Source organism: Mercenaria mercenaria, chromosome 3 (assembly GCF_021730395.1).
Source record: "Mercenaria mercenaria strain notata chromosome 3, MADL_Memer_1, whole genome shotgun sequence".
Classification (NCBI taxonomy): Eukaryota; Metazoa; Mollusca; class Bivalvia; order Venerida; family Veneridae; genus Mercenaria; species Mercenaria mercenaria.
In genome coordinates, this window is record NC_069363.1 from 54,292,763 (window position 1) to 54,310,523 (window position 17,761).

Genomic DNA, 17,761 nt, shown 5'->3' on the forward strand with positions numbered 1-17,761 from the left:
GCCATTGATTACACCAGCTATATACCACAGACGATAAAAAAACTTCTGAATACATATGACCGGGGACAATTTGTGGTTTTCACAGTTATTGAATGGGAGGTGATACCAGACCTACAGGTGCTCTGGCACACAACACCTTTTATCACAATGTGATCAGCGTTGTTCACAACTTCCACCCGATAATAACGCAATTCTCACCCCATATTTCTGACACGCGAATCCCAGCTTCGATATTTGCCGGTACACTGCAGCGTGGTTTGCTTTTTGGCCCCTGTCGTGAGAGCTAGATCTTCATTAGCGGCAACAATCTACATTGTCATACAGTTTTATGGATACTCGGTCGATTTCTCGGTGCTAAATAACAGATAATTGAACATGCGACCGACAAATCACTAGGCACTAACTTAAGTGTATCGGGGTTATTTCCCTTACATATCATGAATATTCATCGGTTCGCAGGCAATGGGACAGATACTTGCACAATTCTGATTGGTTCTTGATTTTCATATTGTCCCGGTAACCGCGAAGTCTGTTGAAACTGGGCGAGGCGCGTGCAGTACTCATCTGTGTCACGTAGACGATATGCGGACGTAAGATTAAAGTATATCCCGTTGACAGTAGGAATCGTGACAAGCTTCTAGTTAACTCCGATTGCTCCGTTACACGAGGCCCGCGTAGTCATAGTAATGGGATTTTAGAAAATAGGATTTTCCATACTAGAATCTCGCATCGATTCCGCAGGCCGTCTCTGAAGTCTGGACTGTCAACTTACTTAAGAAACATTAAGCCAGTTGCGTCTCTGAATTGAATACAAACTCAACCTCAGAATTTATAGTTTTAAAAGTTTCATGAAGTTTTAATTTTAATTTGCCTTTCGTTATGTTGGCCTTAGACAAACAATTACAGGAACATCAAGGTGTTATATCGAATGGAATAACAGATGCAAGTAAAAAACAAATGTTTGAGACATTTCAAACATGGGCACTGAAAACGTACGGGGACAGTGGCAAAACAAAAACTGTGACAAGAAAAAAGTACGACAGAATTGTGAGGACTTTGACAGGAGATGAAGAACCTAGCACGGAGAATTCTAAATTTAGGTTTTGGGTGAAGGCAAAGGGATTTAAACTTGGTCCTGGGACAGTGAGCGGACGGGTTCAGAATATCCTGTATGTGCCAGTGAAAACTACGGTGAGTTTTATTTTAAATAATATTTTTGTAATATTTGTAATTTCCTCTTAGTATCGCCAGAAAAACAAAAGTAAGTCCTGTTAATATTTAAATGTATATTTAAATCTAATTATACCTGCTACATGTATATAGATCTCATTCATGTCTTTAGTAACACCAATAAAAAAAATCCGAGAGAATATTTAAATACATTTTAAGAATGTATCGTTTGAAACAATATATTAGTAAATAATTATATTAAATCTATTTAGTATGAGTTATGAATGAATGAACTGAATTTCCGGAAAAAAAGCTGCATATAAATGTATTAATATTTCACTGTCAATATTATTGGAGCGTACTACGTACGTTGTAAATGGAATTAATAACGTTTTTCAGCCTTTTATTTAGAACTTTGATAGTTTAGAGCGATGTGATATATCATTTGCATACCACTATATTCTAAATTACTAATTGTTTGTATTCAATCTATTAAATGGATAGAATGCAATACCCAATGTAGAGTACATGGACAGGTAATAAAATTAACGACTATAAAACTAAACGATTTCTATTGCCATCTCATTACTTTAATAAATCAAAAGCTGTTCGAGGAATCAGCGGTTGAACGCTGGTATACTCAGACGTTACACTAATATTCCTGTTAGAAGAAAGATGTATTAGATATAGGTTCAATATGTTTTTTCGTTATTTCATTGCGCATTATATACATGTAATGGCGACTTTGGAGATTATACTCTTAATCTAGATATACGTGGAGATGTATGTAAAGTACATTTTCATAAAAATGGGAAAAAGATAAAATAATATCGTTTTGTCGTCGAGAAAATAATTAGCTATCAAATGGAATTATATTTTCGGTGTTAATGTTAAAATAAATAAGTATGAAAAATTTTTTTTTTATCATTCTCGTTTAAGTTTAAATTTGGATTTCGTTAAGCGAAATATCTGACATATATGTAGCTTAATATAGAATGCCTAGATTCATATAATGTCGAGTTTTACCTAGGTTAAGGATTCTAATTGGCATAAAGGTTGAATGGGGAAGTGTGTGTGTGTGTGTGTGTGTGTGTGTGTGTGTGTGGGTGGGGGTGGGGGGGGGGGGGGGGGGGGGGGAGAGAAAAGCTGACATGATAATCAAATATCTCATTTTCGTTATAACTTTACATGCCGATCATGCTTTCAATGCCGATTGAAACACTGAGCTGGTCATGCCAGAATAATATCCTTGTAAGTTAAACTAACTGATTTGCTCTTGTCAAATTCTTCATATCTGGAGTCACAAATGTTCTTCTGATATTGTCAAGTCTGTAGAACACGCAGTTTAAATTTTCAACCGTACTCGATATTCAATCTTTTACTTTTCTTGTGTCAAACGTGAACTATACTATAAGAAATGTACCGTTTCGGAGTTAAACTATCAGCTCGATTTAACACTAAGAAGATAGATAAACCCTGGTTAAATAGGCCGGCTAAAACAGAGGAAATTATTCAAAGCAACAACCATGCTTGATTAGATGCAACAAGACGTTTGAGAGTATATCGTTTATTTGTGATATTTATTTTCTTCATATTATTGCTAAAGATAAAAGAGACCGAAAGAAAGACGCAAAAAGCCTGCAAAGCATTAAGATAAATTTTTCCATTTGTCAATTTGTTTGAAAAATTATACATTTAACAAACTAAATACTAAATTCGTTTTGTTTAAGTCCTGAAATACTCGTTGCTTGAAACAGTCACGTTTATGTTGGCCTCGCCATGATTAAACTCGTTCCATGCATAAATCCATCACTTAATCTTACACCCGTTTTATATACCCATATATCCTCTTAGTATATTGGAACTCGGATCAGATGAGGCTATAACTTTCCATGCAACTACCGTGCAGCCCCGAGCCTAATTGTGCGCACACCATACACTTAGGTTGTGCACGTGGAGTAGAATATCATGAGCACAGCTTCCACTTCAAAATTCCCGTACAATTTAAGCTTCCCAGGAATAACTAAGGAATTACTACTTTTTATACCTTGTGTGTATTTTCATGTCCCGTTTGGCTGTGGTTTTTGCCCGTTCCTTTCTCTCGCGAAAAACCATGTCACTGTCATGAACACTTACACGTGCCATCATTCTGTTCTGAACATTAGTGTAATCTATATACATAATTTCATTACATGAATAATTTATCAAAATGAAACATCTTTTGTTTTCTGATGCGTAGGCATTCACAAGGATATTATACCTAGATGGAAAATTTAAGCGATCGTACATTGGCATGGATATATATGGAAGGCCGCACTAGCACATCCTTCATATAACAATGTATATTTTTTTTTCAGATAATATGCAGTTAATACTATCATGTTCTTTGAAATTATATCATGATAATGGCAAGTGGCGATCACTCTTCTTCCGATAATACCCGTATAATGTCTTCTTAACTTAAATAATTTAAATTGTGAGAATTTAAAATGATATAATACATGTGAAACGATATTTATTGTTTCGATCTGCTTTTATAATATAGCTTTTCACATATTATTATATATAATGAAATACATTTCGTTCTGAAAATATTAACTTTTATAATTGTTTTATGTAGCTGGGCAGTACCGAATGTTGTAAAATTTATGACTAATATAGACTATAATCATATTCATGTGGTAAAATATAATTTAACTTTTACTTCAAAGTAAACTATACACAATTCAAAACATTATATGAGCCGCGCCTTGAGGAAACCAACATAGTGGCTTTGCAACCAGCATGGATCCAGACCAGCCTGCGCATCCGCGCAGTCTGGTCAGGATTCATGCTGTTCGCTTTCAAAGCCTATTTCAATTAGAGAAACCGTTAGCGAACAGCATGGATCCTGACCAGACTGCGAGGACGCGCAGGCTGGTCTGGATCCATGCTGGTCGCAAATGCACTATGTTGGTTTTTACATGGCGCGGCTCATATTTATTTGCTATCATATTTGATAATGACTGTATGTCTACAGAAAAAAAAACGATGACGTCACTGTGCTCAAAGTGACGACTGTTTTATTATTTTATTTGTTGTAACGCTATCATTTCTAATTGTTGTACGATTATCATATTATTTTGTCAGTATGTTCCATCGAGCATTATCTTAATAAATTTGTTTTAATATATTCATAATATTGCATATTCACCACTTAACAGCATAGCTCTGCTACTGACGTGAAACTACTTTCATATCACATTTTATTACATGTATTTCAGTGAATTATCGAAATATTAGAGTAAAATTTAACTAGCATTTTCACAGTGAAAAATATCAAATATATTTCTCACCGGTGAGAAACTATAAAATGGGTAAACCTAGTCAAAACATCGTTTTACATGTAAGATCTGAATATCTGTCACTCATGAACACCATATCTTACAGTTTCACTCGCGGCTATGCCACTCGTGAAAATATTGCATCAGGCTTTCATTCATGAAAGATATTTGAATACTAGTATTACACTGAAACAAATAAATATCCTCTGTATAGCATTAATTTTGTATTTACAAGAGGAGACCAAGATGATGTTGCTAATACTAATCACACCATACTGACATTTCAGAAAAGGATCGTGGTTTAGTAGTTTCCATTTGGGTATGGAATGCAAGGTAATGTCTAACCTTAAGCCTGCTTAATTTCTAAAATTGACTGGTCCATCATTCAATTTGGGCAATATCATTTATTATTTGAAGGGGTATCCACTAAAGTTTTAATGACTGAATAGCGACGGACGTGCAGGCTGATCTTGGTCTGCACTGGTCGCAAAGGCAAAATCACTTGCGTCCAGCAGGCTAAAAGTTAATGTATGTGTGCCGAAGCAAGCCTTTTTACCCACACACTACATTAATCACGACCATGTTTCATATCCAAAAGGAAATTATATAAACTTATATCTATCCTTTTCTATTCTTCCATTCACTGAAACGAAATGAAATTGCTGCATATAGTTTTATCAAAGGAAACGCATTTGGATGTAAATATTCTTCCCTCCACGCCCAACCTTGAATCACAGAAACAACATATCATTTCTGTCAGTCTATCGAAATAACGCAAGGATTGCACAATTTTCTTCAGTGCATAATAGTTTCTTATAGTCAGCTTCTGTCATCTATGCTACATGAAAATGAAAATAAATGAGCCGTGCCATTGGAAAACCAACATAGTGGCTTTGCGACCAGCATGGATCCAGACCAGCCTGCGCATCCGCGCAGTCTGGTCAGGATCCATGCTGTTCGCTAACAGTTTATCAAATTCCAATAGGCTTTGAAAGCGAACAGCATGGATCCTGACCAGACTGTGCGGATGCGCAGGCTGGTCTGGATCCGTGCTGGTCGCAAACCCACTATGTTGGTTTTCTCATGGCACGGCTCAAATCACATTGCGGAAAACGAATAGTTTCCTCTTATTTTTGACAGATAATAAACTAGACTTTCCAGTTTTGAACTTGTAAAAGTTATTCCGGGTGATTGTACAAAAAATAGCGGGGCCAGAAACATTAAAATATACATATCTGCGAGATTGCATTTAAAGAAAAGTTAAATATTGTAGAACGGTTGTTAACTACGTTATATAATTTTCATTCAATTTTATGATCTTATATTTAGGGTCAGCTATTTTTGAAGTTAAACCGCTGTAAAAATTCAGTGATTATGAAATATCTACATAATTTATGTATTTTTTACATGAACATTCGTTTGAAAAATTTTTGTAAATAAAATGTGCAAGAAATATTGAATATAGTAAGTTTAAGATATCTGAAGGAGTTTTTCAGATAAAAAATTCCTTTAATCTTATTGAAAAACTATTTACTTCTATGGTAAAAGTTAATAAAAGCTACAAACTTGTACTATTGTCTGCTTTGAATTTTATTTGCATTGAACGTTTTTTTTTTTATTGAAATGATAGCATGAAGCAATAACCGACTTAATCTAGTTAAACAATTTTCTTATTAACAATATATATGATATGTAATTTACATATATCAGTATACATGCACTTATTGGCCGACAACACATTCAGATACTATTTAATTGCACGACATATGTTTTGGCTTTAGCCCGGCGAACTCTTGTTGAATATACCTGCCATTTATCGTGAATTATGGACCCTTGATATATATAAGGAACCATGTTAAAATAATTCTAAAATTTTATAAGAGAGATTTTATCGGAGATAGTTTATACTCTGTAGGTCTCCATCAAATACCGTAAAAGACCCAGAGGTATACCACATTTCCAAGTGTCATTAGTTAACCTCGATCTTCTCTTTCTGTTGCTGATATAACAGAATATCAGAGATGTGGTATCTTATTTAAATTTATTTCACGAAACCAAGTTCAAGGTTTTATGTTTTCATATTAAAGGAAATGGACCAATGACGTTATTAGTGGCATTCTCCAACATCATGGTGAATACCGCCAATTACAGGGGAACCTTTTAAAAATTAAATACAAAAGGTAAAGTCTAGGAAATCAAAATATACGACAGTACCCAGTTTTTGGTTTAAAGCAGAACAACAGATTGTTATACATGTATTCATTTTACAGGGGCGACTCTCTAGTTCAAAGATCCGCTAGTCCGAAAGTCAACACACATAACAGGTCCACCCAATAGTCCGAAGTCCGTCTGTCCAAAGGACCGAAAGTGTTTACTCATATGTGATCCGCGAAGATTTCTGAATATCTCTTTGTCCAAAGTCCCGCTAGTTAAAAAGTCAACGTTCAGTGCAGATCCCCGCAACAATTCGAATATTTTCGTCCGTCCAAAAGGCCGATATTTAAAATGTCAATATTCAATGCAAACCCGCCCGATAGTACGGATGTCCGTCTGTCGAAAAGTCTGCTAGCCCAAAAGTCAGCATTCAATGCAGATGAAACCGAAACATGCCTTCAGTTTCGGGCTTTTGGACTGGATCGGTGGGCTTTTTGAAAAGTGGATCTAGGAATTACTGGGTAAAAATGCTAACTTTCAAAAAAGGACCGCCGGGCATACGTCTGTTTTTCTGACTATGGGACAGGTCTGCTATGGATATTGACCTTTGGACCAGCGAGACTTTGGAATACTTGGCGGACGCCATTATTCTTGTTTTCAATGTTTGTTATTACGCTTACAAAGGAAGGCATAATTATATGTAATCGCACTGACCGTTCGTGAGTCCGTCAAGCCGTCTGTCCGACCGAAATATGTCTATCAGCAATGACCTACAAACGATTCCAAAGTTTCTGATGAAAGGACGCAAATGTTGAGTGTGATGGTCAATGTATGGTCAATGTTTGACACACACACTCCCTCCATGGTTAAATCACAGGCGTTAGCTTGTGGATTCCGTTGAAATCTATCAAACATATATCATAAGGAGTGTCGATCTCAAGAGCTTGTTCATATACATACCTCCAAGGTCAGTGGTCCCTGACAAGGGCACTTGAGTAATGATTAAAATGTATCAAACTATAACTTTTAAATGGTTCAGGGGCTTCCAAACTTCACACAAACTTTAACTTTAATCATGAAGAGAAAATATCGCGTGCAAGAGTCGGGTCCATACCTTCTAAGCCAAGGTCGCAGACAATGGCACTTTGGTTAAGGTCATATCTTGTAAACGATTCAATGGATTCAATTGAAGCGTTATACTGATGTTTAGTGTCGTCAAGATCAAAGGTTAAGAGAACAGGGTAAGGATAGTTTTAAGCATGGCTCGGCTTTAACTTAAAATTATTCAGCGGATTCTTTCTGCAAACGTTTAGCATGATGAGTAGGTTATCGCGCGCAAAAGCCAGGTCCGATCCTCCAATGTCAATATCTATAGGCTAGCGCACTTTTCTAAAGATAATTAAGGGTCTCGTCTATAACGTTTACGATTCTTATGAAACGTTTCATAAATGTGAGACGATGTATACCCAAGATTCACTACGAGTTCAAGGTCATGGGCTGGGATCCTTCGGTTTAGAATTAGGGTAAGACTGTCTCGGCTTTAGTTTTTTGACGATTTGAAAGATAAGAAATTTTACATGGATGTTAAGCATGATGAGAAAATGTTACATATTTAGGTGTCAGGTTCATGCCTTTAAGGTCAAGGTCATGGAAAATATCACTTAGGTTAGGGTGGGTTTTTTTCTCTCTCTCAATACTTATGTAAAATTAAACCAGCAAAAAGCAATATAAAAAGTAAAAGTTCAACAGCTAATCACAAAAATGTATGTAAAAGTTGCACAGATGTGAATTAACACTATTCCATGTGTTAGGTGAGCCCTTCCGTGTAACAGGTCAGCCATTTCGGTGATTTTTGTTTGTTAAGAGACCCATTTTGTATACCCCTTCTAAGCTGATTTGCGAAACTGACTTGTTTGGATGTATCTTTAACACGGTTATTTCAATATAATGTAAGTACTTTACTGAATCTTTGAGATTGTTTGTTTTGTACTGTTTTTGTTAAGGTAAAATGGCGATTTAAGCTTAATGGCCGAGGAAGAACCCGGGTGCCCATACGGATATTATTACAGAGACGGAAGGGGGCACCTTGATAAAGGCATATCGGCCTTCTGTTAGCATCTGAATGGCTCCATGTTTCAAATATTTTGCACAACCATGTTTATATTTCATAAAGTTCTAGACGTTATTTCCTAACATGTCGTTTATTGTCTGTATCCTATATTTTCAACTGATCAAACACAGATGTACTTCACAGAAAAGACAAATAGGACAACGAAGAAATCCGAACAAATCCGCATACCATTGGCGCTGCTATAGATTCTCGTGTACATGTTAAGAATTTAGCTTATAAAGTTTTATTTGCAAACAAAGCAATCAGGTACTTGCATATTATTATTATTATTATACCAGGGATAGCTTAAAAGCATTGTTTAATTACGCAGAGTATCTCTGATAGGTGGCCTTTCGTTTTATACAGAAAAGTGGGAAAGATCCGTTGTTCTCACGGAAAGAACTGAAAGGAGTATTTTCGCGAACTGGACCGAAATTGCTTCACATCATAGGACTTTCCTGTCTGATTTCATATTATTTATTCCACCAGTGTATGAAAATTGTACAACAAGCCCTATAGGTTGCAAAACTTGAAGGTCTTAAGTTTTCTGTCTCTAGTTTTTTTTCAAGTTTCATCCAACGTCGAGACCTTTATGAACACATGTATATTATGGACCCAACAAAACAACATATGTACATAACAACATGACATATATCACCAGATGTATTTACTGCTACCAGTATATGTAGTTTATGCCAGCCAAATATGTTATAGCCTCCCCAAGAATTTGTTTGTACAGCGTTTCCGGCATACATGTAAAACAGACGTCAAAAATCTATTTAAGATATATTTCATTGTACTTTGGTATTTCAAAACGTGTTTTTAATAGTAACGTCAAATATGGACTGATTTGTCAATTTATTATATCTTTGTAACCGTTTTAGGCTGCATGAATTTGCAGATCATAGGTTTATGGTAGCGTATCTAATGTTAGCATAACAAAGTATATTAGAGAAAAAATATTGTATCTTGGAAACGATCTTGTACTGTGTTCATTAAACCAACAAGTGTGACGTTTATCAGATCTCAATATTCATCTCAAGGTACATTTCGCATTCATGTACTCAGTATTTTTTCAGGAAAGCTCGGTGACAGAAATTTGTGATAATACAACATAATAAACATGCGCTCCAGTTATCGTATGTTAATTCCTGACAAGATAGATTTCACGATTTGTGTACCAATGACGGAGATTTGAAAGCGACCGATTAAATGAAACATCCGTATCAATTCATTGTCTCGCTCACGCGTGATCTCAGGATTCACGTGACCACACAGGAATCACGACAGGGGGCGCGATCCGTGTTTGTTTTTACGGAATTACTATTATCCATGCAAGTATCTGGGGTCCCACGGGAGCTTGCTAATACTTCAAATGTACTTGGTTTATCAGTGGGGCTGCGGAAATGTATCCACCACATTGTCATTATGTTGTCGCATTGATTTTGGATTCTCATGACGAGCGAAATCGGATAAACGCGAAGATTCTGTCCCGTATATAACTAACGAAGCGGGCCCTGGGACCTATTTTTTGCGCCGATATTGACAAAAATTTCCAAATCGTGTCTGCACCTTATCAACGTGGCGTGAACTTGTGTTTTATTCAATTTGTCGGTGAATAACAAAATCTAGGAATATTTGTGAACCGCGGGGGATATAATGTGAATGCTTGGTTGAACTCATTTCAACATAGCAGAGATTTGGGAAGATTCTCTAAACTTGTTGAGCTTCGATAATGCAAAATATTGGTCCCAAAGAAGACAAGAATAAAATGTAAGGCCGTTGGCAACACGCTTTTAAATTAGAAGAATTTCTAATAAAAACATAAAAAGCCAATTTTTCATCCTTTTCTTATATAATAATTTGAGTTTGGAAGATTATCAGCTTGAATGAGCTGCATTTCATCTGAAATATTTGTACATGCAAAAATTCCGTATATATATATCAATTTATTCTAATTAAATCAGACATGTTGTAAAATATCATAAGTTATGCGTTATATCATCTTTTCTGGAGAAAAGAAAAATGGCCTATCTTTATATCACGAAATAATGGATTTGGTGTTTCTGCGCAAAGATGCAATGTACTCCGTTGAGACAGAGTCCATCTCAGTTGGATCACTGCACTCTGTAAGTTACAAGAAGGCAATTCTGTAAGGTGTATACGCCTTTATAAGCTATCGTGGGATTGCAGATGAAAATCTCTCTTACCGCCATGAAAAGAAAAAAAAACACGCCAATTTTCATGTATTGATACATTGTCAATCCAGCAGCCTTCGTCTGAATTAAAAATTGTAGTGTCAATCCGTTGCAGATATTGAGAATGGAAGGAAAATGTCCCATTAAAAGATGATGGTAATAACATAACATCCTCCGGGAATCTCGCCAGCTTAACACTTAAAGAAGTCTGAGTAATTCTCTACATAATAGGGCAAGAATTTGTCAGGATTCTGCGCCAATCAGCCTCTCATTTATACCGTATCTCATGATCACTATCAAACCAAATCTGGTGATCACTATTAAATACTGCACGAAATTTAGACGGTGTTAGAGTATGTTGTGCTCATATCATCCCCTTGCTCACTGCTGTCCGATTAAAAAATATAATTTAACTTATACAGGGTTAGCTTTTAAAAGCCAGCCAGCAGCCCGTTAATTATGGTAAAGTTCAGCATAACCGAAATGAAACATCTGTGAAGTACATATACCGGTATTGCATCGAGCAATTAGGCAAAAAGGTAACAATTTTCATCTTTGAGTTTATATATTACAATAGCTGGTTCTCAGCTTGCTAATGCAGTTGCAATTTATCGCACAGAAAGCAAGGTAAAAAAGCCTCAATGGGACAGCTTCGGTCTTTTTCGTTGTTCTAAACAAATCATAATACCGACGCTTGAATAATGTAAACACGCTCTAGAACTGTGTTTAAAGGACAAGGATTTCATGGTTTTTCTTTGCTCTATAACAAATGTTTAAAGGAAAGACAACTTTTTTGAACTTGTAACAACGAGACACTGCATTTTAGTTTTGAAAAAATTACAAAAATTGGACAACAATAAGAAATTTATATACATTTTAGATTATTTTGCTGCCATCAAAACGTGATGAAACAAAATCTCGGATCTAATAACAAAAATGTTCGTGTATGTGTATAAACAGCACTTCGCCTAAGGTTTAAAATAGTGCACACTATACATATACATCTGTAGCTAAATGTACATCCCGACTGGAAGTTTTTTTTTTAAGTTAACAAATCGACTGTTATTGCTTGCCATTTAATTTTAAATGTAGCTGTACATACACAATTTATTTATATATTTAGTAAAGTCAAATACATTTGATGTGGATTTTCTTCATTTGAATGTGTGTGTTCGGGTTTAACGTCTTTTTCAACAATTTTTCAGTCATATAAACGACGGTGTCTACTTGTAGCAGTGAGCACAATGCTCAACTTTATAGTGCTGCCTCACTGGAATATCACGCCGTAGACACGTGGCATGATACCCCACCCAGTCACATTATACTGACACCGGACTGACCAGTCCTAGCACTATCCCCTTAATGCTGAGCGCCAAGCGAGGAAGCTGCTAGTATCATTTTTTACGTCTTTGGTATGACGCGGCCGGGGATCGAACCCACGACCTCCCGCACTCGAAGCGGACGCTCTACTACTAGGCTACCGAGGCGGTTGAAGTAAATATATAAAGATAAAATATATTTTTTCTTTAAACAAATAACTTATATGCATAGTTTTTGCTTGTAGTTTACTACATGATAGGGTACAGTAGTGTAAAATACCTACCGGTCACCGTGGCCCAGTGGTTAAGGCGTCCGCATCGGGATCGGGAGGTCGAAGGTTCGAGGAGCTGGGAGGTAATTGGTACGCACAATAAAGATGTCTGATAAGCCAAATTGGCTGGCCCTTTCAATAGGGGTGACACTATAATAAACAAGACCTTTACCTTTACCTTTATTATTATACCAAACTGGAAAAAAGCGCTGCTGTAGTGTTCGGCTCATTATTTACCCGATGTACCTTAGGTATATTGTGACTGAGTAAAGAAAAGCTGAGGAGTGCGCTTGTCAATACGCTTACGTTTACGCAGTGACCGTTTCATTAGTAGGTTTGCTTGCCAGTAAAATGTCAACTTCGACCGAGTGACGCATCAAATTCACATGTAGGCTGAACTGATTGCAGCCAGAGTAAAATCAAAGTTTACATGTGGAAGCGGCCTCAGCGAAATTCGACCATCCTGTCGGCTCTTAATGCCATCTTAACGTAAAACTTATTGCACTTGTTTGCGAAAACACAAAGTTTTCTTACATTAGTCGCATATTGTATTTTCCCATCCCACCTAACTTACGGATCCCACGTACCTAATTTTTCCGGTCTTTTGTCATATTGCATTCAAATATAGAACTTCGACAGAAGAGTGGTTAAGGGCGCTGACTTCGCATTACTTGACCCTTTTCGCTGTTAGTTCGAAACCACGCCATGATTATAGTTTAAACCATACAACATTCGTTCTTTGTCCGCATTGTGACTAGCATAATCAGCTGAAGCACTGATGCCCCGGTATCTGCTTGTAACCGTCCTCCTTGCACTGCATACAAACGCTTATATAATAGCTGTTCCCTGACACAATTTCGATGATACTGGAAACACTTCTTTTAACAAAGAATATAGTTAACATTGGAAAATAGACACTTGAAATCTACTAAATGGAAATAGTGTCTGATCCTGAAATGATAAATTCTCGGTAATGGCCGGAAACGCTTGCGCGTCGACGGCGGAAGTAATCAGGCCAGCAGCGTCCCATTAGCAAAATGTCCCGTGTAAGAATTACTGTGTTGTGAGAATCGCACTGAGACAGGGATGACATTACAGAGTTTGTCGTGTTCATTTCCATATTTGCAAAGTATCGTTAAACAGTTGTATAATAGACAGTTATAAATGGGCTATGTCATTTCTTTGAGTAATTCCATTTGTAAAAGGTAAAACATTCTAGAAATTTTAAAGCATTATATAGGCCTACTTCTTATTTTAAAGTCTGCAAAATAATGATGAAGTTTCTCTGCTGCATAAATATATGAATATATAGCTGTTCTTACATGTAACTCCTAGATATCAAATTTCAAATAAATTTATGAGTTCTTATTCGCGTAATAAATGTAGAGTGCAATCCCGGATGTAGGATGTAGGGCGCATTCCCCTTAATACCACTGACTTGTGTAAGCGTTCTAGAAAACGCAGAATACCATATTACGGTAATTGTATATTTCTTAGCAACCAGATGCAAAAAAATATATGTTCGTATGTATTTTCCAAGATTATTAGTCAATTTTGTATTGATTGATAGTTTTCGCAGTTTCAAAAATTAAGTTGAATGCCGTATAGAAGTAATAACGCTGTCCTGTTCCCTATATTTATATTTTGTCGTGATTCCTGAGTAAAATTTTCAATTACTTATTTCCCGTAACATATAAATGGATGCACCTGAGATACCTGGGCTGTCTGCGGGCAAATTTCTCTGGATAGATATGAAATTCCGATATCGTATATTTCGTTACCATGGAAACGTAAACAAGTCTTAAAATCCGATTCCCAGTATGACGATATAGGATGGTTCTGATTGAAATTTTAAGCTCATGATTTTACGTCGTTTGCGGGCAATGAGCTATCTAGAAAGTTCATTTTTATCAAGTGCTATTACCCGAGAATAAACTTATTAATAAATTGAGTCATAACAGGGTCACTAGGGTATTCTTTTCTGAAGACGTTGTTGTATTAATATGCATTATATTTTTTTCAGATTTTAAATGTATAAGTATATTGAATTCGTAAGTGGATTGTAGAAAACAATACATTACCATAAATATATACGATCGATACAATACAAGGACGCTCAACATATTATTATTATTATTATTTTAATAACTACAAAACGTGTGTATATTTGTTGGAACAGGCATTCAGGAAACTGTCCGTGAACATTTCTTAACATATATCTTTCTCTCATTTATGGAAGCAGACGACAATGACATCACTTTCAATAAAGAACATCTTTTTTTTTCCGAGACTTAATTTCTGAAATCGGATAGCATTGTCATTATACCAGTATAGGAATCAGTATTGCAATTTTCTCCTAATAATGAACGCTCGTTATATCCGGGCGTTGTTTACGAGTAGTTACCTTGATCCGGCTTCCACTAATCGTCAAGTATTCCCCCGTAAAATAAGGAGAAGCTCAGGTGTGTGGAGACGTAGGCTTACATTTCACCGTGTAATTTGCTTTTTAATAATCTCCTGCAGTTCCATCGTTTTCTGTAAGATGGTCTGGGATATTGAATTGAAAATTAATGATCTCAAATTCCACGTGAAAAGACGAATATTATGGGATACTGGAGAAAATTTTGGTTACCACGACAACGAGAAGCTGCGGTGGGCGGGGTGCAATACTGCCGTAGATCATCATGTGACATATGTCAGGTGAATATTGCAATGGAGAACTGTCGTCTGCTACAATAGCAAGGCGAATTCCCAAAACATTTCGCTTCGTAATTGTTAAGATTTTATCACAATTTTATAATTAAAGGCACATTAAATTTAAACAGTTTATTACTGAATATTTAGAACTAGGCGCGAGCGCCATTATGAAATAATATACCGACCTAACTGACTTCACGTCCCAAGGTCTCAGAATTCAGATTTGCCATTGGTCATTTTCAAGAATGAGGTCAGAGTGAACCACTCGGGTGCAGGAAATATGAGAGTAGTCTGAAGCCTCGATTTTGTAATCTTGGAACTAAGTACAAGTAACCTAGGAAACTGAAAAGAATATATCTAAACCTGCTTTAAATTGGATTGAACGCACACAATGTCGTAAACTTGTCGCAAACCTTGCTAGAAAAGATACTTGCACAATTTTAGGACATTTTAATTTTAAAATGGCTGTTAAAATGGATCAGTGCATTATGTTGTATTTTGGAAACCTAGAATCAAGGATGCTTCGCATAAAAATCATGTTTTTAAGAAGGGATGTTTGTACAAACCATTTCAATTAACGACATCCCGATGTAGGAAGATAGCATTCATTGAAATGTAAATCTTATTACTGCGTTAATGAACATGAGCCCAGAGATCGATACAACGTTCATGTTTCCGAAACGTCCTGAACAACGTGAGACATAATAACAACCATACACGCGATACAGGGCATTCTGTATCTTGTATATCATCCGAATGAAAACTGTCCTAACTTAACTATTATTTTATCTATCTAAAATGTTTATTTATATATAACTTTTACTCACAATGTGTAAAGTGTTTTCTCTGTAAAGTCAACAAATTTTATCAGGGAGAGCCGGAATTCAGTTTCATTAAAGGGGGTTAATCAACGAAAAATAAGAAATCCTAGTTTTTAGAAGATTTTTTGTAGTTTCTATTGATTTAAATAGGCAGTACAAGTATATTTATTTTTTTTTTACTAGCATGATTATACATGTACCTGACTATCACTACCTTAGCATATGCATGTTAGAAAGAATAGGGAAATATCTGACATTAGCTTTAATTTCATCGATATTTAACTACCATCCTAACAGGATCAATTGAATTTTGATTTTAATTGAACGATTTGTCATATTTCCCAAGACTTCACATGTTGCATGATTTCGATTTTTAGAGCAATTTTGTTCTATAAAGTATACTTCGTTTCTGTTCTCTTTCAAACTAATTGACTAAAATGAGGCCCAACTTACTAGTATGTTTACTGTCATGGAAATTAATTACGAAGATGGTATTTATGCACGAGCTGGACTAAGTATGATAGTGCACATATTATCATTGATCTATTTTCATAATAAAAATACACGAATTTCCTTTAAAGAAAGTATATACAGTGTTTTTTTAATACATGTATATCATGAACAGACTCATTCAAACCGAATCTGCTATTATTTTGCTTGGTTGCATTCTATGCTTCCAAAGGATCTCCTTACAGATTTTATTTACAATCAAAACAGTACAACGGATTTGAAAACAAGCTTTTACCAAATCATTTCATTGCAATAAACATGTTATAACAAACACATCGTTCGGATCAAGTTATTTCTTCAAATGCGACTTGTCGGTATTATCTTTTATCCCACTGGAACAAAAATCGTTCACATAAATGATATACCCATCAGTAGAAGTCCATAATATATACCTTTACTGTAGCCAATATTCATGTTAAAACTTCCCTTCCCAAATAATACAAGATGTATGCTTCCATCAGACAAAATCACAGTCTTTTTCGCAGCAAAAAGGTTTGTATATTTCCACTAATGGAAGAGAAGCCGCTTACGGGACATTATTTAGTGGTCGCAGCGAGAAAGCACTTTAGGTTACCATTCCAGCTTGGCGATGATCGCTCAGCATTAACTTTGACACTCACATATTGAACACATGTCCCAGACATCACTTCTAAGATTTCAGAGGATTTGGAAGAAAACTCATGGTGTAGCAGACGCGATAATTTAGCTAGCATTGGGACATATTCTTATTTTTTTGACCTTTGGCGACTCATTTTATTTCAAGAAAACAAATCTATAGGTGCAATTCTGGGCAGAAGTCTGATCTGTTATGCGTTGGTGGATTATTAACAAATGCAGCAGACGGTGAGAGGAAACTTAGTTTAAGGTTCATGTAAGGTGTTTCGTTAATTCTCTTCTTGGAATTTTACACATTACATACAGATCTTTAAAGAATTTCACTTGAGGAGGTGTAGCAAAAAACCTTACACGATATCCTTAGGCGATACAAGGATTGAAAACTGAGCTTATGCAGTATATACTGCGGAAAACTGGATTGATAAATTATATAGCTCATAAAATATATGCTGAGGAAAACTGAGCTCATGAAGTACATGAAAACTGAGCTCATAAAATATATGCTGAGGAAAACTTAGCTCATGAGGTATACGAAAACTGAGCTCATGAAGTATATGAAAACTGAGCTCATA

At 35.9% G+C, this 17,761-nt stretch overlaps 1 protein-coding gene across 1 annotated transcript in view; it reads left to right on the top strand.

Moving 5' to 3' along the window:
- Positions 1-864: 864 nt before the first annotated feature.
- Positions 865-17,761, top strand: part of LOC123525747 (nucleolar protein 4-like) — a 57,947-nt gene continuing 41,050 nt past the window's right edge. The window contains exon 1 of the mRNA XM_053539712.1: positions 865-1,191. Within this exon, the coding sequence (XP_053395687.1) occupies positions 880-1,191 (312 nt within the window). The 5' untranslated portion in view covers positions 865-879. The remainder of the gene's footprint in view (positions 1,192-17,761) is intronic.